General features: G+C 40.4%; 1 protein-coding gene across 3 annotated transcripts in view; it reads left to right on the forward strand.

The window, feature by feature from the left end:
- The window catches only part of MICU1 (mitochondrial calcium uptake 1), a 524,563-nt gene that overhangs the window by 136,093 nt on the left and 361,247 nt on the right, over positions 1–27,223 (forward strand). For all 3 annotated transcript variants that reach the window (XM_073596557.1, XM_073596558.1, XM_073596556.1), the window contains one exon: positions 21,605–21,785. In XM_073596557.1, coding sequence (XP_073452658.1) covers positions 21,605–21,785 — 181 coding nt within the window. The remainder of the gene's footprint in view (positions 1–21,604; positions 21,786–27,223) is intronic.

Consider the following 27,223-nt stretch of genomic DNA (forward strand, 5'->3'; position numbering starts at 1 on the left):
TTATCTACTTCCTGTAAGTGTGTTTTCTTAATTTTATTAAACTGTACTACCAGATTTACACTATGGAGAGCTTCCTTTTTTCATTTTTTGGGTGACATTTGATATCCATCCATGTACTTGCCCGACTGAGTTACCTGGTGATTGGCTGTCCATCTCTCCTTTATTGTACTGACACCATTGAAGCTGCTGTCCCGATCCCCTGGATAAAGGCCCTGGCTGGGTATATAGCCGCAAGCTTTTATTAACTTGTCTTTTGGTAAGCGTGCATTTCATTCGGTGTTTGGCACATTGGTGGTGGATGATAGAGTTTTCTTCTTTTTTCACTTATTTTAGCGTCACTTTGAGAATTATGGACTATTTTCAAATCATCTGATTCATTTTCAGCACATGGATAGTTTTTATTCTATTGGGCTCATTTTTAGTTTTGGTCTTTTTTCATTATGTTTTTTTATTTTTACACTCACCATGTAATTTGTGATATAGTTTGATCATTTATTGGTGTTTTCCACATTTATTAGTATTTCCTAGCGCAGCTTATTTTTTCTTTTTCTGTTTCTATGTGTGTATCTCACATTTTAGCTGCTGCTTAATTTTATAGTTTGATTTATTTTTGTATAGAGTTAATTTAAATATACTGTACATCTGTAGTATCACATTTGAGAGTGTATATGAATGGTAACAAAAGATCTTTTGTTTGGATGGTTGCTTACGTATGGTAACTATGGTGAGGTTAACCCAAATGTCAATAACTGCTGTAATAGCACAGATAAAACACTGTCATCCAATACATCCTATTCTTACATATGGCTTTATAATGTATAGTAAATTCAGTAGGCGCCCAGAGCTGGCATCGGACTTTAAAAGAAAAGTGCCTTTTGTACTTTGTGAGTTATTGACAGAATGATTTGGTTATTTTTATTTTTTTTGGTTTAAATACAGTATCCTAACTAAAACTACATGAAAATCAGCTATCCTTGTTTTGCCTTGAGCTCTTTGCACTGACTGCCTTGAAATTTGGTGAAAAAAAAGATTCTTGCTTTTAGGGCTGCAACTAACAATTATTTTCATAATCGATTAGTTGGCCGATTATTGTTTTGATTAATTAATCGGTTAATAACCTTAAAAAAAAAAAAGTGTGGTGTATAATTTAGTTAATATGTAAAGTTTTTAAAAAAAAGAATTTATTCTTAAATATCCCTATGCAGTGGTAAATATAAATAACCAACTATATGGTTAGGGAGCAAAATATCTAATCCACTCTGAGAATAACAGCCAGAAGAGATATACTGTATATACTATTAGAGGAGAGATATACTGTATATACTATTAACCACTTCCCGACCGCCGCACGACTATGTACGTCCTAAGTTTGAACGGGGATATCGTTGTTATGGCAGCAGTTAGCTGCCATAACCCCGTTATCCCCGTTTTCGTGCGGCGGCCGGCTTTCAGATAAAAGTGGTCCCTGCGGCGGATTCGCCGCGAGATCACTTTTATCGGTGGCGGGAGAGGGCCCCCCCCCCTCCCGCCGCGATCCGGTGCCCTCCGCCGCTTACCGGAGCCGTCGGTAGCGGCGGAGGCGATCGCGTCCTGTGCCGTGGTGTGTCTGGAGACGAGTGAGGCCAAGATGGCGCTCACTCGTTTCCATGACACTGCTGGGCGGAAGCGACGTCAAAATGTCACTTCCATCCACGCCTCTTAAAGGCATATTTTTTCAAATGTCATTTTTCTAAATGACTTTTTTTTTTTTTTTTTATTGCATTTTAGTGTAAATATGAGATCTGAGGTCTTTTTGACCCCAGATCTCATATTTAAAAGGTCCTGCCATGCTTTTTTCTATTACAAGGGATGTTTACATTCCTTGTAATAGGAATAAAAGTGACACAATTTTTTTTTTTTTTTTAAACAGTGTAAAAATAAATAAAATATTGTAAAATAAATAATAAAAAAAAAAAAAAAAAAATTTTAAAACCCCGCTGTCCCGACGAGCTCGCGCGCAGAAGCGAACGCATACGCGAGTAGCGCCCGCATATGAAAACGGTAGTCAAACCACACATGTGAGGTATCGCCACGACCGGTAGAGCGAGAGCAATAATTCTAGCCCTAGACCTCCTCTGTAGCGCAAAATATGCAACCTGTAGAATTTTTTTAAACGTCGCCTATGGAGATTTTTGAGGGTAAAAGTTTGACGCCATTCCACGAGCGGGCGCAATTTTCAAGCATGACATGTTGGGTATCAATTTACTTGGCGTAACATTATATTTCACAATATGAAAAAAAATTGGGATAACTTTACTATTTTATTGTTTTATTCAAAAAAGTGAATTTTTTCCAAAAAAAGTGCGCTTATAAGACCGCTGCGCAAATACGGTGCAAAAAAAAGTATTGCAATGACCGCCATTTTATTCTCTAGGGTGTTAGAAGAAAAACCATATATAATGTTTGGGGGTTCTAAGTAATTTTCTAGCAGAAAAACCTGTTTTAAACATGTAAACACCTAAAATCCAAAACGAGGCTGGTCCTTAAGTGGTTAAAGGGTGAATCTGGTAAATATCATCAGACTCAGAGATCAAATTGTTTTATTTAAAAAAACAATGTCTTCCTTCAAAAAAAATTTCTTTTTAAGAACGTTTGTTCAATTTTCTAATTGTTAGTGGTGTCAAATCGAGGTTTATTTTCAACCACAGTGACAGGAAAATTTGGTAATAATAGAAAACTTCTTGGACAAAGGAGTTTTCAGACAGTATATGTGGTTTTCGTTCAGAAATTACATTCATTTTAAAAACAGAATGTTAAAAACAAGTGAAAATTTCAAACCACATTCTTTCATTCAGCGAATGTACAAAGATTTTTTGTCTGAATATTCTCGTCTGAAAATTGATCGGTGTGGCCAGCATAAGGCTCGGTACACACCTATGCAGTTTGCTTTTGATCTGGTTCTGCAGTGCTTTTTGATTTTTGCGTACGTTATTTTTCTGCAATTTGCGTTTTTGCAGGGGTTTTTTTGGCCAATTTGTTGGGCAGAATAAAAAACAGATTGCTGCAAAAACGCATTACATGCTTTTCTGCAGCTTCTCCATTGAAGTATATTAAACCAAAAAAACAGTTTTGAGTTTAAAAAAAGTCCCTGACCCTTTCCAAATACGCAGCGGCTGAAAAAAACAGATGTGAATGTGTCCCATAGGAAACCATGTAAATGAACTGTAGTGCGTTTCTGCAAAAAGCACCAAAAAACACAGAGATGTGAACCAGGTCTAAGATGTTTAGTAACATTAAAAAAACTAAAATTAGCCCTTTATAGTACAGTACAAAAAAGCAGATAATCACTACTGTAAGAGGTTCATTTTTACTGTAGAACTGAGAGTAATATTTACAGTAGCGATCATTTGCTCTTTTTGTACTATAAAGGGCTCATTTTAGTTTTTTTTTTAACCCCATTATGTTACTGGCCGATTAATTGATTATGAAAATAGTAATCGAATAATTTCATAATCGATTAGTTGTCGATTAATCGATAAGTTGTTTCAGCCCTACTTGCTTTGTTGGACTGTATCAATAGCTGACTGAATATCTGGTCAGTGAGCTGTCAGTAGAATTTTTTAAATGCTTGATCTATATTGTACAATACCCTCTTTGTACTAGTTTTACAGTGTGTCATGATTTTAACATTAGTTTCGGGCAACATCCTATTGATACCCACAGTTTAGAGTGTACAAATCTTGACTCGTTTGTAGTCTTCTCAACTCCAGGGTTATTCTGATGGATAGGTTGTACAGACAGCTGACAAGAATGCATTAGCTTCTGTTAGATAAAGGGTGCTGTAAAGGGTCCTTTGTGCAAAATAATCCTAAAGAGCTCAGACACTTTTTTTTTTTTTTTCTTATTTGTGAGGGAACACTGAGGATATGTGCAGTCTTTTAGCAAATGACCTGTAACAGCAGTGCTCCTGAGGAAAGGATCCATAACAATCTCTAGACAAATTAAACTGTCATTCAGGGACATTGAGAGTGAACACAGCCACAGATGCTGGTGGTCATAAAATGCAGGGAGGAAGGCACCTGATATCCATTCCTGCGCTAAGTCATGACAGCTACCAACTGTACAGATTAATGATTAGTGAAGTTTTTTACCCAGTTAAGTAAAATCTATTTAGCTACAGAGTGGTGAGCTGCATCCAAAAAATTCAGTTCACCGCTTGCCTAATGAGCCTTTAGGAAGACAAACCTTCATAATGTACATCTAAGCCTCCTGTATGACAATCTAAACAAGTCCCTAATTCAGTTACTATGTGATGCACAAACCTCGTAAAGTAAACGAAAAAAAATCCTTCATTAATACAGTACAGGAGACGGTATCTTATTTTAAACCATGGCTTGTATGCAGCTACCTTCAAGTGATTGGAGAAAAAAAAGCTGCAGGGACATCTTGTATATAACCCCTCCCACTCCCAGAAAGCCTCAGTTTTTTTGCTAGTGTTCTTAGGTGATGAGAGAAGCAAAATGATACCCCAGCTCCACTGCCAATATGATGATCTATGAACTGTGGACCGGTGCTCTAGCCAGGACGTTCAGGCCCCAAAATTCAGTACTTGAATCAGAAAAGGGCTGGCGACTCAGATGCTCTTGAATAAAAGTCCTTTAGTTACATGGGTACAGGCTACGCTGACGCGTTTCAGCTAAGAAGCCTTCATCAAAGCATACATGTTTGATTTAAAAACTGATATTTATAACAGAGTAAGCACTCCAAATGGGGCGGGTGCATCCTAATCAGAGCAATCAAAACAATTAAAAACACATGGAGAAAAGAAAGTGAAGCACAGCAGGCATATGAGGGACATATCATGAACAAATAAGGCATATTCAAAATGGTGCAATAAATGTATCAAACAATGCGATTATGTTAAAAGAATTATGTCCATCCTATCATTCAAACCATACGGTTTTCTTATATTGAGGGCATGGATCCACCACACTTCACGTTTAAGCAAATACGATGAGTGTCACCTCCTCTTGGGGTTTTTTTTACCTGTTCGGCACCAGGTGATGGACTGGGAGAAGCTCACCTTTTTTGTGTTAAGGTTTTTATTGCTAAGATTCTATTTTCATGTTCCAAGCTGCACTATAGGCAATGTGGCTCTCCTTCAGCAGCTTCCCGAATTGGTTGACTTCTCAGCTGAGCCTTAGGGGGCCATACCTGAACCCTGCCTGGAAGGACCTCTAGAGCCAGCATGTAAAGTTGCTTTGGGTACTGGATCTTGCATGGGCACTTAACTTGGAATGTTAGTCACAGGGTGCTATACAGGTCCAGGACTGTAGTCTGCTTGTGGTTGAGCCCTGTCCCTGAAGACCCCTTCAGGGGTATGCCTAGTGTGGAGGGCAAAGCCAGGATGGAGCTTGACCCTATCATATTGCCTCAGAGTGGAAGACAATTGCTTTAGTTAGTTACACAGGGCTTGCTTCTTTATCTGGTCACAGTGCGCTGCCACTCTGGTTGGATGTAGTGGAGGGCAGGCTGCAACAATATAAGCCATTAAGTAGGAGCGAAGGTATCTTTAAAAATGGTGGTCCCTTTTGGTGCAAGTCTGTTGCATCAGTCTGATACTGTGCCTATATGGCCTTGATTACTGTGGCTCCACTGCGTATATATGCGCCATGTCCTTATTCTTGGTGTGCTCTCTTGTTGGCTTCAGGGCTCCCATCTCTTGTATGTATAGCAATTCTGGGTTCTGGCAGCCTACAGTGCCAGTTCACCCTTCCATCTCAGCAGCAGGAAAGGTTTTGAATATACCTTTGGGGACACTTTGCACCGAAGGCTAGCTGAGGCTCAGCTTATGGCTCTGGGTCAATGGGGGGGAGGGGGGGGGGCATGTTGAGCTTCTCCAAATTGCCCTAGCAACTTCTATTCTAACAAATGTCTCCAGTCTAATTTCTGATTTTCTACCTAGCCCTAGGAACTCCACCGGCCCCTCTGCCATATATTTCCTTTTACCTATATTGAGAGGAGATTTCTGCCATCATGTTTTATTTTATGGGCAAAATTTTAGTCCTTTTTGGAGGCCGTAAATCACATGGGTCACAAACTAGCTCCTTCCTCCTGAGATGGTCTCTGTCTTTTGCGTCTGATGCGCTGCCTGTGGAGTAGGTAGACGAAGAAGAATCCTGCCTTTATTTCTGAGGTATTGGATCAGGATGAGATGCCTTGTGCTGAGATCTCAAACTTAAAGTGATTGTAAAGGCGCAAGATTTATACCTAATGCATTTAATGCATTAAGATAAAAAGCCTTCTATGTGCAGCAGACTCCCTCGGCCCCTCTAATATTTACCTGAGGTCCCTCTAGAACCAGCAATATTGCAGGAATGTCTTGGCTGTCCAGGACTCCCCTCCTTATTGGCTGTGACAGCAGCGTGACGCCATTGGCTCCTGCCAGTCACTCAGTCAGCCAATGAGGAGAGAAAGGGGGCCCAGGCCACGGCTCTGTGTCTGAATGGACATAGGGAGCTGTGACCCAGCTCGGGTTCCCCCATAGCAAGCTGCTTACTGTTGGGGCCCTCAACAGGAGGGAAGGGCCAGGAGAGCCGAAGAGGGACCCGAGAAGAGGAGGGTCTGGGCTGCTCTGTACAAAACCACTGCACCTAGCAGGTAAGTATGACATATTTGTTTTTTTTTAACTAAAAAAACCCAGGCTTTTCAATCACTTTTTGTAAATGAGGACACCATTAAATTCGAACAGCCTGAATCTGCTCACCTTAAGGTCTCCACCATGAGTTCCCTAAATTATTAAAACATGCTAAGGCCATCTCAGTCCACTTGCTCTTTGAGCCTTGCATGGTGACTTGCTTCACCCTGAGAAACTCAGTTTGTTCAAAATGTCCATTTTTGAGGAGGGTTACCTTCAGAAATGGTCAGTCCCTGTGATTGATGCGACCATTTCTTGTGATGACAGAAAAACGGTCCCTGTGGAGGATAATTCCATGCTCAAAGACTGTCATCTAGAGGATAGAAACCCCCTTTAAGGCCTTATTTTCTTTGGTCAACTCCACCATTCAAGTTTTGTTAACTTTGACTATCAGACATTGGCTGCCTGGACTACTGTATATGCTTGGCCCAAGACCGTAGATCTATTTTAACAGACAAAGCTTTTAACTTTTAACATTATGCTACTGCATGAATTGCTTGGTGGATACGCTAAACCAGATATTCAGGATGAACCTTTTCAGTCCTGAATGATGATCGATTTCAGGCGGGCACTTACCTCTTCATTGGCCATGAACTTTGCTGTCTTCAATCACAGAATCTTCAGCAATCAACACCATATAGTTCCATCAGCTAGTGCTGTGTGTCTATAGGACACAGTGGGGGTCCATGCACCTGATACTCACCTAAAGTATTTTGGATATAAAGAGTCTGATGGAGGTCTGCCAGAGTTACATTTATAGAGTCTTCTTTTTGTAGACTCGCATAAGAAAAAAATTAAGCTTTTGTTAAGAAAATAAAAATTTAGCATTTAATATTCAGCAAGAAATATGCAACATGAAAAACTATTTACCAGCATCTGTTCTTTTTTTGCCAGAATTTTACAAGTCACTTAACCTTTCATGGCTACATGCTCATACAATTGGCTCCAGTGTATAATTCCTCCAGATTTTACTGTAATTGTTTTGCAGAATTGGATGGAATCCCAATAATAAGGCAATTTTTACAAGAATAAAAGTATGCGATAACATACTGTTTCGAGCAACCCATTATCTGCTTGCTCAGTTTTGCTGTTTGTTTTTGTAAAGGAAAGATTTTCGATCAAAAATAATGGTCAAGGCTAATAAACACACCTGCTATTATGGCAGATGGAAGATGATGATAATCACTGGCCTGTTAATAGCCAGCATTCTTTTTCAGAATATATTCTGGTCTCCAAGTTTGATATACCACCCTCCAGCACCTGTGCATCATCATGCAGTTGTTCTGTCACACAAGCACAGTGTGTTTTTTTTTTTTTTTTTTGCTTCAATCTAAACAAATGTATTGCAACTACAGTGTCATTTAACACTTGAGCGTTTTTCAGCTTGACGCTCAAACACCCAACAAGCAAAATCCCATTAATTTTCGCTGTTCGCATTGGAACATTTTTGTTGCCTGTTTCAAATTGCCGCTCAAAAAAATACATGAGCTTCTTTTTAGGCAGATTTGAGCGTCCCTATAGACCTCAATGGAAAACACCTGAACAGTGAGAAATGAGCGTTTTTTTCAAGCGTTTTTTTTCTAGCGTTATCAGCTCAAACTAGCTCCCCTACCACCTTTTCTAGCATCATTTCACACCTTACACAGGTTTCTATTGGCTCCCAATCCAAATGCAATTGGCTCCCATATATTAAGGGAGTGCTGGTGTCAGTGAAGCCACGCCTCTGATGATATCCGTTTGCAATGAAACATGCCAGGCAGGTTGACACTGGCACGCTGAATGCTGCAGCCAATTATTTCTTGTGATGCATGCACCTTTGAATTTTAACTCTAAGTTACTACAATAAATTTACTTTAAATGTTATTGTGGGCTTCACTATTGGTTACTTATTTCCTTCACTGGGTATTGTCGACTAATAAACTGAATGCCTTACATCTGATGTGAGAACCTGGAGAAGCCTGTACAGTGTGAATACCATCTGGAGACCTATTATCTGTCTATGTGGGATTTTATATAGAAGCTGGATATGGGAGATGTGCCTTTTGGTTGTTATAACACCAGTTCCAGCCATCTGGTAAGCAGATTATTTTACCACGTGGTGATGAGTGCTGCTGTTTACATACACTCAAGTTGGTAATGGGTACATCCATCTTCTCTACGTTGAATTCTTTGTTATTTCAAGTGCCGCACTTTTGGACTTTTTTATTCTATTGGCCACAGCAAGGATGCTAAAGGTCAGCTTTAAACAAAATGTTTTGTAATTGTTTTGTACAAAATTGTTGGATGGTTTTAGCATCAGTCATATATTATATATATATTTTTTTTAACTGCTGTCGTCTTGGCTCATTGGTGATATTTTTACTTTCACTTCCTGTGCCCATAATAACCTCATTTATTTTAGAGAGTGCTAAAAGGTTGGTACATCTGTCAGGTTTTATTGCTCTCTGTCTCCCTGTTCTGATGACATCTCTACATTCTTGTTTCTTGTCTTGGTGTTATCTGGGTACCCATCTGGAGTTGCCCATCTAGGTTAGGGTAAATCCCAGTGAAGACCCAGCAATAAAAACTTGACATAATTTCTGACTCTTACCAACCCTTAAAACCTGAAGTTGGATTTTAATAAGAGTAGAAGAATAAAAATGGAAACGGCCTTCTGGTGATATAACTAGATAGTTCTCAAACTAAATACAGATGTGCTGGTGTAGCTGTCTGCATTTTGTATTTCTGCTTCCTTCAGACATGTCATTTTGTTGTGAAGCCTCATGTACCAATTTGTGTTTCCAGCATCCTTGTTTTCTTTCTCCTAAAGATAAAAATCTATATTTTGTTGTTTTGTTTTAAGGAAAATATAGATTTTGATTTTTTTTGTTTTATTTATGAAAGTGCAATAGATTTAATGAATAGATTTTGCTGATTTATTATTACTTTACTTTTCTTCTGAGTTTTTCAATAGTTTTTACCACCTAGTTAAAGTGGAGGGCCACCCTGAAAAAAAAAATTAAACCAAAAATCCTAAAAAAAAAAGTAAAAAAAAAAACATTTGAAAAAAAATAAAAAAATTTAAACTTACCTAAACCCTTGTTGCTAGGCAGTCTTCCTAATCTGCCTCTTCCGTTTCTGCGGTGTCTTCTGCTCCTCGGTGAGCTGCCCCGCTGTCTTCTGGGAACTGTGTGTGTTCACAGAGCGCCGTTCGCGCGTGCGCAGTAGGAAACTGGCAGTGAAGCCGCAAGGCTCCACTGCCTGTTTCCCTTACCTAGGATGGCGGTGCCGGGACTCGAGAGCTGAGGGACGGGTTGGCCTCGGGTGGCCGACATCGTGGGCACCCAGGACAGGTAAGTACTTATTTAAAGTCAGCAGCTACAGTGTTTGTAGCTGCTGACTTTTATTTATTTTTTTTTTAGGCCGGAATCCCGCTTTAATACCGTTTTTCTCAGTAAAACGAAGCTAGACTTTTGTAAAGGTGGCACAATATATAGTTTTTTCATTTGCACATTTTACCACTTTACACCAATCTACATATATAATGCAAAATTCTTCTTTTTATAAATAGTAGAGAAACCAACAAAAATAAAGGGGAATTCTGCAATGCAAAGTTGCTGTTATTGTACCATTCTTTATAAAGAGGTTCCTTTCAGTTCTTATTTTGATCATACAGTGATCAAATGTCGGTGTCCTTAGAGTTCATTGGATGCCAGATAGAAAGTTCCACCATGTTAATTATGAACCTAGCATAGCATTTCAGTTAGTGAGCGATCTAAGAATAACAGTTGTCAGGTAATTCTACAGTAGAATGTCAAGACGTATGTTTGTAATATAAAACTCAGCTTTTTGGGTCGTGTAGCAAAACACAGGCATAAATCAACATTAGTGTCTTTTGCAGACGTGATGTATTATTTTAGACTGTAAATAAATTGTGCTACGCTTGTATTACATAATGTAAATATGTGTATAAATCAACTGTGTCTATATTTTCCACAATTTGTGTAGGATTGTAACCATTTGCTTACTGGGCACTTAGACGCCATTCACACAGGGGCGACACGACTTGCAGGTCGCCTCAGCGAGGCGACCTGCAAACGACTGCCCGGGCGACTTGCAAAACGACTTCTGTATAGAAGTCTATGCAAGTCGCCCCCGAAGTCATACAGGAATCTTTTTCTAAGTCGGAGCGACTTGCGTCGCTCCCCTTAGAACGGTTCCATAGCACAGAACGGGAGGTGACTTGTCAGGCGACTACGTTGCCTGACAAGTCGTCCCTGTGTGAATGGGCTCTTAAACCCCCTTCCTGCCCAGACCAATTTTCAGCTTTCATCGCTGTCACTCTTTGAATGACAATTGCGCGGTTATGCTACAGTTTACCCAAATTTACATTTTTATCATTTTTTTTTCACACAGAGCTTTCTTTTGGTGGTATTTATTTTCTGCTGGGTTTTTTATTTTTTTGCTAAATAAAACGAAAATTTTGAAAAAAAAAAAAAAAAGTGTTTCATAGTTTCCCTCACGCTGATAGCGGCTATAGCGTGTAGATAAAATATTTATTTATGGAATTGTATTATATTTGACTCTTTAATATCGTGAATTTAAATTAATATGAATTTATTTTCAGCCATTATTGGCACCTTTTTTTTTTTTTTTCCTATCGGCAAAAACGCAGATAACCTTATTTTTGGGCGCTAATCTTCGTCGGCTGATATATCATGTGTATATTACCACAAATAAACATCAAATAGTGAAAAGTGTACATCTGTTGATGGTGATGTTTTTCTGTTCATTTGTGGTAATACACACATTTTTTTTGTGGCTGTATATACACACACTATTTAAAATCATACACTGATTGTGGGAAATATAGACGCAGATGATTTCTTTAAAGTGTTTATAACTTTGGTGCTTGCAGCTATAAGCAGTGTTAATTTAGTCGACCAAAACATTTTAGTCAACGGCCTTTTTACAGTGACAAGAGTTAAAACCACATTTTCATCCACTGACAAAAACGATATGATGAAAATCTATTTCCTTTACCCTCGAACTTTTGGTTTCCATGGAGCTCTGCCCGTGAGTGCTTCCACTCCCAGCAAGCAAGCGACTTGAGTCCATAGAGTGCTTCGCTTACCAGCACTGTGCAGCCAGCATTGCAGGCCTCCCAAAGAGAGTCCCACTCCCAACTAACAACAACTGTCCAGAGCAGAGAGCACCGTGAATGTGTAAATTACAATTATAGGCCTCCCCTCAGACCACCGTCTGTCCAGAGAACTGTGTGCATTACAGGCCTCCTTCTGACCAGTGACCCCCAGCATCCAGAGCACTGTGCATTACAGGTCTCCTCTCAGACCCAAGACCACCATCAGCATTGTGCAGCATTACAAGCCTCTTAGACCACCGTCCCAGAGCACTGTGCTTTACAGGCCTCCCCTCAGACCACCATCATCCAGCACTATGCAGCATTAAAGGCCTCCTCAGACCACCGTCCAGTGCACTCTTCAGCATCAAAGGCCTCCTCAGACCACTGTGGATTGTGTGCAGCATTACAGGTTTCCTCAGACCACTGTCCAGAGCCCTGTGCAGCATTACAGTGAATGGCAAAAGCTCACATCATTGCATGACCTACTGCTGCCTTTTGCAGAACATACTAAAACCCTCCAGAGTGACACCATGTCCATGTCCCCTGGATGTCCCTGCCCTCTTTGATCTACTCGGCCACCTTGAGGACTTTAAAGAGTGACACTTTTGCATTTGACCTGCCGGCTTTGCCAGCTTCTCAAGCCTTTGCAGAGAGGGTATTCAGTGTCACAGGTGACTTCTCTAGAGGCCAGCGGAATAAAGCAAGGGTCATGTTGGCACAAAGTGCTTTCCTTAAAATGAATCAAAACAAATAGAAATCCCTCGGGAATAAAACACTTCTATTTCTAACATTAAAAGCATACCTAATACTTGTGGGTTGTACTTATTGCAATAGGAAGAATTAATAATGAAACAACAGTTTTAATTGTCAATTAAATTTAATAGGTAAAATTTACAGACTACAAATGCCATTAGTATTTGGAACTATAACAAGCATCGCTTTTTATCAACTCCTCTCTCTAGCATTGACAAATTTGACAATAGAGGTAAATATCCCACTAATGACATAACAATAGATAAGGCAGCCTTACGTCTGGGTCCTGCCCCTAGGCTAGTCTTTTTAGTGTGATATTTACCTCTAATGTCATTGTGAATGCTGAGAGAGAGAGGAGTTGATAAAAAGTGACTGTTATATTCTACACACTAAGACCCCTTTCACACCGAGGGCATTTTGCAGGCGCTATAGTGTTAAAAATAGCGCCTGCAATCCGCCCTCAAACAGCTGCAGCATTGTCTCGAGGGCTTTCACACCGGAGCGCTGCGCTGGCAGGACGTCAGGAAAAGTCCTGTCAGCAGCTTCTTTGGAGCGGTGAAGGAGCGGTGTGTTTACCGCTCCTCCACCGCTGCTCCCCATTGAAATCAATGGGGCAGCGCTGGGATACCGCCGGCAAAACGCCGCTATTGCGGGCGTTTTTAACCCTTTCTCGGCCGCTAGCTGGGGGTAAAAGCGCCCTGCTAGCGGCCAAAATGCGCCGTAAATCCAACGGTAAAACGCCGCTATAAATAGTGGCATTTTACCGCTGACGCTATAGGCGGCTCGGTGTGAAAGGGGTCTAATGGCTGGCATTATTGTAGACTGTGCACTTTTTTCTTTGAATGTATATGAGAATTAAAACTGTTTAAATTATAAACTGACCGTAAACTGATTCTTATTGTAGAAATAAGCATTACCCTCGAGTATTGGTTTATTATGCTTTGCCAGTGACCGTGCCTGTGCTTTGTACTTGTAGCTGCTGAAATGTTTAGTTGCATTCTGTTCAGTTACTTGAACTGTTAAAGTTCATGTAAATGTGCACTGCATGGTGGCATTATCGCACAGTTTTTTTTTTTTTTTTTTTTTTTTTTGTTTTTTTTAATCCTAAAGTTGCACTTCTGTCAAAAAAGCAATATTCTTGTAACGAAACTTGATTTTACTTAAAGATGTTATAGAATGACTAAATCATGTCTCTAGTGCATGTTCGAACCCTAATGCCATAAATAATATTTTATTAGGTTTTCCACTCCAGGCGTTTATAATGTGTTTGGAAATTGTGAACAAATGCTTAAATGATGCATTACAATTTAACTATACCCATTAGATTTTAGACCATTAAAACTAGTTTTAGTCAACTAAAATATACTGGAGATTTTAGTTTACTAAAATATAGGACATTTTATTTGACTAAAATATATACTGGAGATTTTAGTTGATTAAATATGACTAAAATGCAACTAAAACTAAAATGGCATTTTAGTCAAAAGACTATGACTAAAACTAAATCGAAATTTGCTGCCAAAATAAACACTGGCTGAAAGTTATGGAGACTGTTGCGCAAAATTTATTGAATACTGTCTTTTAGGCTGGCTTTTCCAAAATCCAACCTGAATCCCATTGAAATCTTATAGCTTATTCTGAAGAGGGACTAATCAGGCAAGACATCACAAAATCAATTCAGTAAATCCGTTATGAACACTGAAACAGGTCAAAACTCATATCTAGCTAGAGAGTGAAGAACAAAGGGCACCAACCATCTAAATGTAGGCTGTATGATAAGGGATGTACCATAGAAGCGATAAACTCTCTGCGTTAGGTATTGAAAAGGCATATCAATGGTGTGGCAGTGTCTTCAGAATGTGGTTTGAACATGCAGAGTTCAGCAGACAAGCAGCTAGGCCATGTGCAGAGATCAGCTGGCAAGCGACTGGTTCTGCAGAAATCGCTAGGGAAGCGATGCCGCAACTCTCAGGCTATACAGCGTGCAGTGCAAGCTGTCTTGTTCAGTGTTTTCTGGGAGCTTTTGGTAGTCTTCAAGAGTTGCTGTAGTGATGTCAATATGGAGGGGCATGGCTAACTCATTTTGGGGTATGAAGCGCTGCCCTTTAGAAAAGGCCATGCAGAAAACACTGCTCATTTTATTTAGTTATGGCTGAATAAAAAGGAATATCACCCATTTGGATTTTTTATTCAAGTGGGTACTCTCTCCTTCATTTTGGGTCTACTGGTGGCTACCAATTTAAAGTCCATGTTCATCCTTGGTTTTTCTTTTGGGAATAAACAGAAATACTTACCTTAGTTCTTCTTCTCCATGGCAGTTGACCCTCTTCTTTGTAAGCACCACAAGCAAGTGGAGAAAAGTAGCTGCTTCACAGACCAGTTGTGCGACAAGCAGAAATTTTTATAAATTGAATACAAAGTTAGGGTTGTTTTCTACTGTAGGAAATAGTGTGGTTTATTTTCAGTGCCACTAATGTTATCTTATGTTTATATTTGGTTTCAATATCTTAAAGCCCAATTCCATGATTAATAGAAAATCCTTGCAGTCTAGGAAGTAAAGGAGAAAGTTGTATCACTTGCCTTACCCCTCTCCTGGCAGGTTCCAGTGCTTCCTTTTCTCTCCTTCAATGCTGTGAACGGTCCCTCAGCATTGTCACATACAATACAGATCTATTAGCGTGCAACTGCTGCCGAAAGCTCCTACGAGAGGAGGTTTTGGGGGACTGGCCGGGAAGGTTGAGGGAGCCTACTGAAGTAAGGTAAGCGTTAAACCTTCCTCCTCTACCCCTAGGCAAAAACAAGCATTTAACCCTTGCAGTGTGTATGGGGTTGCCCACTACAAGTTTATTTCTTTTTATTGTGTCTGGAGTTGGCGGCACAGTGGTGTAGTGGATAGCACTTTCGCCTAGCAGTAAGAAGGGTCGCTGGTTCAAATCCCAACCACGACACTACCTGCCTGGAGTTTGTATGTTCTCCCTGTGTCTGCGTGGGTTTCCTCCGTGTACTCCGGTTTCCTCCCACACTCCAAAGACATGCTGGTAGGCTAATTGGATCCTGTCTAAATTGTCCCTAGTATGTATGAACGTGAGTTAGGGACCTTGGATTGTAAGCTCCTTGAGGATAGGGACTGATGTGAATGTACAATGTATATGTAAAGTGCTGCGTAAATTGACGGCGCTATATAAGTACCTGAAATAAATAAAAAATAAAATAAAAAATAAATGTTTTCCCTCTTCCCACTGAACCTAAACGGCGGGACAGTAGCAGCACTAATGGGGGTTGACATACAGCCTCCCTGGGAGTGCACAGAGATGTGATCTGAGCCCACTGTGTCCAACGGTCACAGCGGAACAGTGATTGCTGTACCAGGCTGCTGTAGGTGGCCTTGGTACCATGTGATCGCTGACTGGCCTCATGGAATATAATACCCTATTAAAATTTAAAAGATAATGTTACGCCAAGTAAATAGATCCCTATCACGCTTTAAAATTGCACATGCCCGTGGAATGGTGACAAACCACAGTACTTAAAAATCTCCATAGGCTACACTTTAAAAAGCCTTTATAGGTTACCAGTTTAGAGTTACACAGAAGACCTGGTGCTAGAATTATTGGTCTAGCTCTGATCTAATTTCTTAATTTTCCAAAAAATTGTTATAAAAAATTAAAACTCACCATGCCTTTTACTAAACACATGGACTATCTACATTCCAAACAGGGGTAAAATGAGATAGCCAGTCAGTACATCAGAACCCATCATTTTTCAAATAAATATAGATATAGACTATATCATAATTTGTAGACACTTTATATACATTGATTTGGATTTTTTAACTAAAGAAATGTAGTAGAATATATTTTGGCCTAAATATGTGAAGAAAGCATATTTGCAAAATTTTAAAACTGAAACTAAGCCAAACATGGGGTTTTATTTCCCAAAATGTTCAAGTTTTTTTCGTTTTATGTAGTAAAAGGTAAAAAACCCAGTGGTGATTAAATACCACCAAAAGAAAACTGTGTCTGTCTAAAAAAAATGATAAGCAGCGTTGTCCAGCGTTGCATGACTGAGTAATTGTTATTAAAAATATCACAGTGCTAAAAACTAAAAAGTGTCCAGACGTGAGATGGTTAATTAAGTTTTAATGCCATTAAAAAGTTAACACAAAGAAAACAAATGATTAAGCCCCGTGGGTGGGTTGAAAAACATTGGGGGCATGGCTTTGGATGAAGCTAGCTGAGTCTGCTTTCACCTGTTTACTAATTTTTGCTAGGTGCTTTGCTAGGTGTGTGGTGTTTGGGATCTTTCTCTATGCATATCTGTGCGGCGAGGGGAGAAGGAAAAGAGGGGGAAAAGATGGAGGTGTGTCTGGGAGAAAATAAGGAGGGGTAAGGGCCTGAGCACTATGGCGTATCGAAGCTGAAGCATCCAACCGAGGATGACAATTATAACAATAAATGAATAGGAGATAAAAGGTTAAATTTGGGAATGTCGGAAGTGATTCCAAACCGACCATTTGAGAGTGTAATCGTCAGTTTTATCTGTTCCTCAGGAAACCAGGTTTTCCATTTGGCAAATAGAATCCATTTCACAAGCCCACTGAGCAAAAGATGGGGCATTTAGTGAATGCTCTGGCTATCACAGTAGGAGCATAGCTGAGAAAGTGTTGGAGTAGGCTCTTTTTTGTTTTTGTGTTGTGAATTCTTGGCACCTTTTAGAAGTCTCGCTTTCTTGTCTGTACAACTAGGCTCTCTTTATTTTGTTTATAGGAACGAGGCAACATTAAGCGCAAAGTAATAAGAGGGGAGTTGTTTATTCTGTCTCTTAGTAGATCGTACTATAGGCTAAGTATTTTGTCACAAAAAAGGAGTTACTGTATGAGAGGACAAGTACTCCGGGAATGAGTCTTGGGTAAGGATGAGCTCAGGTGTGTTCGCAAACAGCATGTGCAGGGCTAATCACAAGCAGTGAGACATTTCCCGATCTCTGCAGTCGCACATTGGGACAATGTCTCACTGCACGTGCTGTTTGTGAACACGCCTGAGCTCATGCTTAGTCTTGGTACCTGGGGCCTGCAAACCTCTCCAACAGGTGTTAGGGATTGATAGGTCTATTCTGTGTAAAGTAGTTGAGCGCTGATACCATCTGGTGAGGATTTTATAGTTGCACTCCTGCTCCTATGTTGATATGGAGGTTTTATATGTTAACGCCAGTATTATATCTCAGTGGGCTAAGGTTAGTTCCTAAATATTTTGTGATTTATTATTCAGATGAAAATAAAATCACATCTAGGAGCCATTTATTAAAAAGCTACGATTTCCAAAGGGTTTGCAGTCATTTGCATGCAACTCCAACTAAAGTTTATTTTATTTCATTTTTAATTTTGTTTTATTTCCATTTCATCTCTAATAACTTACTGGAATCCACACAATATGACAGTGCTGTAGTAGTAATTGAACAAAAAGCCAGCAACACAAGCAAGGCTCCTTACAAACACAAAGTTTACCCATCCGGGGATTGGAGGTCCATCTTGCCAAGCAACTTGAGATTTGAACTTTTACAAGCATCAGGATTCGATAAGTATCAATGTACATGCACCCCATAGGGAACTGATCCTAGAATCCTTTATCTGGTTATGTGAACTATATGGCACTGTGAACTATATATTACCTTTTGGAAGACGTGGATTGATGTAAACTATGGTCTATGGATAGAGGGAATGCTCTATTTGGTCTGATCTGTTGCTGAAGTGTGAGGGAGGCTTGTGATATGCTTGTGGTTACAGATGCAATAGACTTTGCTCATATAACTTGATCTGATGTTTTCCCAAGTCATTCATTGTGGTTTCCTCCTCTGGACCACTATACCAGTGCTGCCCTCTTGTCAATCATTCTGAGGGGAGTATTTCCATGCTTTCCATATACACCTAACTCAGTACAATCACCAATTGGCTTTAGATCTGCTATGGCGAAGAAATCAGGTTCCTTGTGATGTGCATGTACCAATGTATAAACTACTATCCATGATGGGGACAATTACTCCATGATTCCTGGAGGGATACCCATTGTCTATATCTGACTTGTGCGTATAGAAACACATTAATTGTGATATCATCTCTCGAGGGCTTTCACAGTGGAGCGGTGCGCTGGCCTGCTAGCAGCATCTTTGGAGCGTTGTATTCACCGCTCCTGCCCATTGAAATCAATGGGGCAGCGCGGCTATACCGCCGGCATAGCGCTGCTGCAGCGGCGCTTTGCGGGCGGTTTTAACCCTTTTTCGGTCGTTAGTGGGGGTTAAAACCACTAGCGGCTGAATAGCGCCCCTAAAATGACGGTAAAGAGGCGATAAATATAACGCCGCTTTACCGCCGACCCCACCCCAGTGTGAAAGGGGCCTTAGTGTGTGTGTGTGTGTGAAATCGTGTTTTGGGTACCTTTTTAATGAAGTGTAATATTTTTAGTATTAATAAAATTCTGGTTTGACCAAGCCCAGTAAGTTGTAGTACTGAGTCACTAATTATCACTCATTTAGACCCCTTTCGCACTGCAGCGCTGCTAAAGCGCCTGTTTTTGCAGCACATTTTGGACGCTAGCGGGGCATATTTTTTTGAAGGTCACGTAACAATGCGACCTTCAAAAAAAAAAAAAAAGGGAAAAAGTCCAGGTTTGCGGTGCTTTCAATCGCTTTTAAGGCGCTTAATTTCAATGGGCAGGGGTGTTTTGGGAGCGCTATTTATAGCACCCCAAAGATGCTGCTTGCAGGAATTTTTCTAACGTCTTGCAAGTGCACCACCCCAGTGTGAAAGCACTCATTGCAATGAATGGGAGGCAGTTTTCAGGCTCTTTTTGGAGGCTATTTCTAGCACTAAAATGCCTGAAAACTGCCTCGGTGTGAAAAGGGTCTAAGCGTCAACAAATTCGTTTTTTAACTCTCAGTTGTGCTTGATAACTTTTTTACCATTTACTCCCACCCTCAGATAGATGATTAAACAATATGGTTAATAAATGTTGGATACTTTGTCACAGGATATCCAGATTTAAACCAAGTTCGAGTTTGGAAATAGAATATGGTAATTTTTAAGCTAAACTGGCCACAACACAGTACAGGGAGAGAGGATTCTAGCCATCCTGTTAACTTATGAGTATTGAATCTGGAGGACTGGGGTGTATTATATCTCATAGTTCAAGAGGGTTTTTTGCTGACTTATACAACTTTGTCCATTTTGTGGTGTCAATTAGCTTTGGTGTTTAACTGTAAAATCCAGCCCATTAGGGTTACACTCGTGGGTTATGTAAAATAGTTAGATCTGTACTGCCACAAATTAACCATGTGGGCACAGCCTAACCTGATTTGAAATTGCATATAAAACCAAAATTATAGATAAAGTGGGACAAGCTGCCAAATTCCTGTCAGGCCATAGGGGCTGTATCCCAATTAGGTTGTGTTCATATTCTAGTATGGCATATAATGTATAGGCTGCAGTTTTGTGTTAAGAGGTAAAACTGTGCTGAAAAGGGTATTTGTCAGGAAAGTACATTTTTATATAAACATTCTGTATATATACACATTCATTGTGTTTTTTTCTTGCATTAATTTGAAATGTGACAGTGTTTGGATATAAAAGTGATTTGTAATGTATAGCTATCAATCAGTCTAGGCAGCTTACACAAATGTGACTGGATTTAGGGAAAATAAATCTAAGCTGGTGAAAAGTAAACGCACCAATCATCTGTTTGATTTCTAAGAGTAATGGAAGAAACCCTGTCTGCTTACAAAATGTAGGCGAGGAAGGACACAAATGACAACTTTGAAAATATATGGTTTAAAAAATCCTTTTATTTCAGTGTATTGGGCACACAGAGGCTTCAAAACATCATATTTATATTTTTTAGCTCCGGGCAGCTTAATGGTGTTAGGCTGGATTCACACCTATGCATTTTTAGTGCTTTTTGCACTTTGCACTACAGAACGTGTTCCATAGGAAACCATGTTTAATGGACTGTAGTGCAAATCTGAAAAATGCAAAAAGCACTAAAAATGCATAGGTGTGAATAGCCAGCCTTAGGCAGAATTGATATTTTCTGGTGCTCTGAGAATAGCCTGGTATACTATTCTCAAGAAGAAGGGTACTCACAACACCATTAAAATGTCCTCAGTGCCCCTGTAAGCAGATCTAGCCACTATTGTTCTTGTACCCACCTACCTTTCTGCGTGGTATTACACTTCATTGAAACTTTTTTCCCCACCACATGTGAGGGACCAATCTGTAATATGCAGTTGAGTGAAAGCCTTTATATATTGGGATGCTATAAAGATGTTACTAGCCAGCAGGTTGGACCTTTTCATTAATTCAAACAATAACAGGATTTTTCGGCAGTTTAACCACTTCAAGTCCGGACACTTTAACCATCTTACATTCCTGGCCATTTTTCAGCTCTCAGCGTGGTCACACTTTGGCATTTACTCAGTCATGCATCGCTGTACTCATTCAATTTTGATAATTTTGAGATAGAGCTTTCTTTCATGGCATTTATTCACAACTTTTTTTTTTTGCTATATAAGCCAAAATATACAGAGAATTTTCAAAAAAAACCCCATGCTTTTCTTAGTACCCTAAATACGAGTGAAACGTAACATGTACCAAAGGTGAACTTCACCTTTAAGAGTTTCCTGGTTAATCCATATTGGATTCTATACTGTCTATACTGACAAATCATCCACTCTGGATAATTTCCTTATTTACTGAATGGGTTATGCTAAATCTCTAGAACGTATTACATGTGTTTGATGTTTGTTTTCTTCTGTATGTTTAAGATCCTTTAGGGTAGGTACATAGGACCATTGGCCTTGTCCAGGTGCCAGTTACTTAAACTTACTGGAGTTCTGCTTTTATTATTTTAGATGTACATCACTAAATAGAGTGTTATTTAGATTTTGCTTTATGTGCATAATTGCTCACTGGAGTGATGAGTGATAAGGACGGTAGTGCTAGGATACACATTTAGGATAGGTGTGTGTGAAGATTTAATTAACACTCTCCATTGACTTTAATACAGAGCTAATGCAGAAGCACAGTCTTCAGTGAAGCACAATTTGAAAGATGAATCCCGTGCCAAGGGAAAGGAAGATGAAGAGCGGGAAAATAATGTGGATCAGGCTGTGGAGTCAAGTGATGAAGAACAGCAACCAGAGGAGGGTAGGAAGAAGAAGCAACGTACAGGATTTAGGGATCGGAAGGTATTCCTTTTTATACAACAAATTATCTTGGCAAAATTCTAAGTAAAACCAACTTAAATTCTGCTGTAGTCTTAAGGATAATTGCACATTTGGTGCAAATCTTATAGATGTCACTGTCTTGTACAGAAAAAAAAGTGTGTACCTTTTTTAAAGAGCAGTTTTTCTCCACACACTGTGGCCTGTAGATCCTGACTTATGTGTACATACTGGTTTTCAGCGGTAAATCAGCTGTTTTGGAGAGCTACAAGAGAGAGTGCTCTAGACAAGTCTGGACATGGAATCTGCATTATGTTAAAGTGAAAGTAAAGCTTTGTATTTTTTTAATTAAAATAACAAACGGGTTATACGTACCTACTCTAATGGTTTTGTACAGAGCAGCCATAATCCTCCCCTTATTGGGTCCCCTGCTGGTGCTCCTGACTACCTGCTGTATTTGAGCCAATGAGGCGGCAGAGAGCACATGCATTGCTTAATCGAGATAGAGCTCAGGTATGTATTTAGGGGGGCTGCAGGAGGTACTGCATGCCGAAGTTTTTTTAGTTTACTGCATAGAATGCAGTAAGGTAAAAAGCTTCTGCCTTTACGACCACTTTAAATGGCTAACCCTCCTTGTCTTGTCCAGAGCTTCCTTTGCTCCCAGCTACCATAGGTAGGAACACACTCCTCTTCTTAAAAGGTACTCATTCCAATTTTGTTTCTTGGACAGGCTTTGAAACAGTGACAGCTAGAGATTAAAGTGATTACTAAAGTCTCGTTTTTTTTTTAATTAAAAATAACAAACATGTCATACTTACTTGCTCTGTGCAGTGGATTTGCACAGAGCAGCTTGGATCCTCCTCTTCTCGGGTCCCTCTTCAGTGCTCCTGACACCTACCTCCTGTTTAGTGCCCCCACAGCAAGCAGCTTTCTATGGGGGCACCTGAGCCAAGCCACAGCTCCGTGTGTCCAAGCTGCTTTCTCAGCCATTAAGGAGGGGAGTCCTGGGCAGCCGAGACACTCCTACAACATCGCTGGATCTAGATGGGGCTCAGGTAAGCATTGGGGGGGGGGCTGCTGAGAGGAGCTGCTGCACACAGAAGGCTTTTTATCTTAATGCATAGAATGAATTAAGATAAAAAAAAAAAACACCTGCATTTTACAATCAATTTAAAATACAACAAAACCGGCACTGCATATGTAATAACAGTGTGCCAATAACAAGCAGACACTTAACCTTTATAGTACACAAACACAATTTAAATCCCTTCTGTATGAGAGTCAAATAAATATTAAAAACTATTTAAGGACCTTCTGTTTGTGTCAGATGGATTTTGCATTCCTATACGAATCTATGGGAATGCAAAACTCGCTTGAAGCAAGTTAGGAGAATAACTTTGGTTCAAATGCACCTTTAAGTGAATTTTCAATGATCAAATGAGCCCAAAGCCTAATAACCACCTAGATAAAATAATGTTTCCATACATAACTATTTTAGTGTAGTATATTGATAAAGATATATACAGTATATGTTGGCTGCTTTATATATCACTGTCTTAATCGTACAGTACAGGACACGGGCTGGATATTCCTAGACCCTGGGTTATAGGCTGCTAACTACAGGGGATTGGAAAGTGGAAAAGCTTTTGGACATGCCCATCTTGGGTGTACCCCTATAACCCTACCCCACTTGGTGAGACCTCAGTTTTTTGCTGGTATCCTGTTGGTGATGGACCTCTTCACCCTTGGAGAAGTTTCCTTACTTAACTAGTTCTTATTTACTTGAAATTCTTCAATTAACTCTTTAAAGCTTTCTACTATAACAATAGAAGCAGTGCATTTTCATCGGGTAAATCTCATTAATACCTTGGGAACCATACTTGGACCCTACTCTGTAGCATCGGACACTAGATCCTTCTTGGGCGCTCACCCTGGCACTTTTAGTTGACCACAGCGTGCTATACAGGTCTAGGGCCATGGTCAATTCCTATGGTTCTGAGATCTTGCAAACCCCTTTGGGGGGTATGCCCACCATGATAGGTGAAACCAAGGACCCTTAAGGGGACCAGCAATGTGAAAAGGTAAGATTGGCTTGTCCTGGTTTTGAACCATTGTGTAGCCCTATAGCAAGCTCGAGACTTCGTACTAATATTTGTTTTTATGCTAAAAAGGACCAGGACTTAATTTCTTTGGTGTTTAAGCTTTCAAACTTGGCTGTAAAATTTCCACTATTCAGAGCTGAGTCTCAGGTGTTAAATCGCACCACAGGTTACACTATTACCACCACTTCTTCCCAGAGCCCTTATGGTAGTCAGACACTTCCTCCTGCCCTTTTGCCACAGACTTTGCTACTGCATGGTCATCACCTGGGTTGCTGTGTTATACGTCTCTTAATGCGTTTATCCCTTTTTCACGCTACTCCATGAGTACCCCACAGGGGAATGCTCTTGCTGATCAGCAAAACCACAGGCAAACATTCGCTCTGCTGATGGGCTGCAATGCACTCAAATTGCTCAGAGTGACGTTGCTTCCCTTGCATCAGAACATCAGAGTATGGAATATCACATTTGTGAGAATTTTTCACAGCCTAGATGCATAGATAGGCCAAATTCTAAGGACCAGCTTTGGGCTTCTTAGGGACACAAATTTTGTGTCATCAACTCCAAACGTGCAGTCAATGTCATTAAGAATTATCTTCAGTGTAAAGAAGAACAAGGAGAGTCCCAGAAGTGATAGGCCCCAAAAAACCCTGATATTAACATCATCAAATCTGTCTGGGATTACATGAAGAGACAGCTGAATTTGAGGCTGCCTACATCCACAGAAAACCCGTGGTTAGTTCCCCAAGATGTTTGGAGTAACCTGCCTACCGCGTTCCTTCAAAAACTGTTTACAAGTGTACCTAGAAGAATTGATGCTTTTTTAGGCCCCTTTCACACTAGTGCCACTTGTCCTGCGACTTGGGGCTGCAAAGTCGCATGACAAGTTGGACCCCATGATTTCCAATGAGTACCATTCATATCTGTGTAACTTCAAAGTAGTCCCTGTACTACTTTGGTCTGACTTTGATGCAAGTTACACAGGCATTCCCTGAAATTGCGTCCAAATCGTGGCAAAATCGCGTGACTTTGAAGGCTCGGTAGTGTGAAAGGGGCCTTGAAGGGTGGTCACACCAACTTTTGATTTGGATATCTCTTATATTCATTTATTTTACATTTTGTTAATTGATTAACATAAACTATTAGCATTCCTAATTTACAGCATTTTTTCACACCTGTCTAAAGCTTTTTGCACAGTACTGTGGCTATGCATCTACATATACACTTTCACCAGAACAGTACAGTGTTACTATGGTGACATTGTACTGCTGTGGCTGTCAATCAGGGACACTAGCTGATCGATAGACAGAGCAATGTCTCCATAGGCAACTGACACTGCTCCTTTTTTTTTTTTTTTTTTTTTTTTTTTATATACATTCTGACCGTTTACTACAGTCCCAACGACAATAGTAGTCAGTTTCTTCTCACAGCGGTCTCTGTTAGGGAAAATGGCTCAGAGGCTGCAGGCATGAACATACAACAGGATCTTTTTTTTCAGGACCGAACTGTCTTGTGTTGATGTTGTAGAAAGTCATGACACAAATTTCCAGTGTGGATCTAATAGCCATATGCTTATGATCATATGATCTTATGGCTGAAAGCCCAGTCAGCTGAAGCTGTAAAAGACGTCTCACTCATATGACCCTGGAAGGAGGATGTTTCTTTGATGAAACACTTGACAATTTCATAATGGATGTCACAGGAAGAAAAGTCCTTCTTACACAGCGGAAGGCTGCAAAACCCCCTTCATCAGAGGTTTTGCCTCAAAATGCTGAGCGCCCCACCTCTCTCCTCAGGCTTCAACTGCCTGAAAGCCAAAATTTAGCCCTTCCTTTTGGCACAAACTTGGAAACGCAAAGCTCACTAAATCTACCCCAAAGCCTCCAATGTTGCACCCTCACTGTAAGGGAGGGGGGTGGGAGGGGTTTGTTACAGTTTGCATTCCTCTGGGTGACACCTAAAGGTTCAATCAGTGGCTTCAAGGGGCACAAAATAGAATTCCAAACTCTACCCCCTTTATTATCCTCTTCTCTCAAACCAACCAAAATACAGTCAAATTTGCAGACCACCCTGGACCATATTTTGTCCCAAAGAGTGGTTGTTCTGGTCCCTCTGGCAGACAGGTTCAGAGAATTTTACCCCCAACAGGGGTATTCATTCTATCCTGGACCTAAAATTCCTAAATAAGTACTGGTGTATTCTAAAGTGGAAACTGCAAGGTCACTGCCTCTCTGACACTGAATATACTTGGTATTAGTAGACATTCAAAATACCTACCCCCATTTACCCACCTCATCAGTACTTTCTGCCCATTGCAGTAGGAGCCAAGAGCTTTCAATTTGTTGCTTTGTCATTTGGCTTATCTTTTACACCCAGAGCATTCACATAGGTGCTTGCACCCATACTTTACCCTCTTAAGAACTCCGGCCATCCAGGGTACAGGGTACCTAGATAACCTTTATCTGAAGATATTCTCTCTCTCACAACTGTCTGCAAGTGTTAAAAGGACTATTCAGAATCGTCAGGCTTTCAATCTGGTATTCAACTTCCAAAAGTCTGACCTCCAGCCTTCCCTTCATTTGGAACACTTAGGCCTCGTTCTAAACACAACCCAGGCAGATATTACCCTTCCAGCTAACGAGCTTCTCTCCTTAAGGTCTCATGCTTGCACCCTAGATATAAATGTCATCCCTCTGAGATTTTTCATGAGAGTCCTTAGCCTCACGGTTGATTGTTGAGGCTGTTCCCTTCACTCAGTGCCACTCCAACACAACATTCTGTTGGCTTTGAACAAAACGCGCTCCATCTCTTGACTTCCCAATGGAACTCTTTAGCTCCCACCCTCATGTAAGTTGATAATGACAAATGCCAGTCTCATGTGCTGAGGAGGAGTGTTTCAGTCTCTCACATTTCAGGGAGCCTGATCACCCAGGTAAGCAATGCACCCCCATCTCAACATCTTGGAGCTTAGAGCAATAAAATTGCTGTGCCAGGGATACCCAATCAGGGTGCAATCTGATAGTGCCGTGACAGTGGCCTATATCAATCATCATGGGGGAACCAGGTGGCAGCCTTGAATGAAATAGGTCTGGTCATCTCCTGGGTGGAAAAGCACTGCCCAGCAATCTGTGATGTTCACATTCCAGAAGTAGACAGTTGGAAGGCAGATTTCCTCAGTCGTCAGGGGAATCAAGGTGAATGGTCCCTTCATCTCGAGATCTTCAATTTTCTGTCAGAAATGGTAGACTTCAGATGTGAACATGCTGACCTCTGGGTTCAACAAGAAGCTACTCCTGTTTGTGGCTTGGACCAAGGATCCTCTAGCACTGGCATTGGATGTTCTTGTAATAGACTCAGGTTAGT

The sequence above is a fragment of the Aquarana catesbeiana genome, linkage group LG08 (assembly GCF_042186555.1).
Source record: "Aquarana catesbeiana isolate 2022-GZ linkage group LG08, ASM4218655v1, whole genome shotgun sequence".
Lineage (NCBI taxonomy): Eukaryota > Metazoa > Chordata > Amphibia > Anura > Ranidae > Aquarana > Aquarana catesbeiana.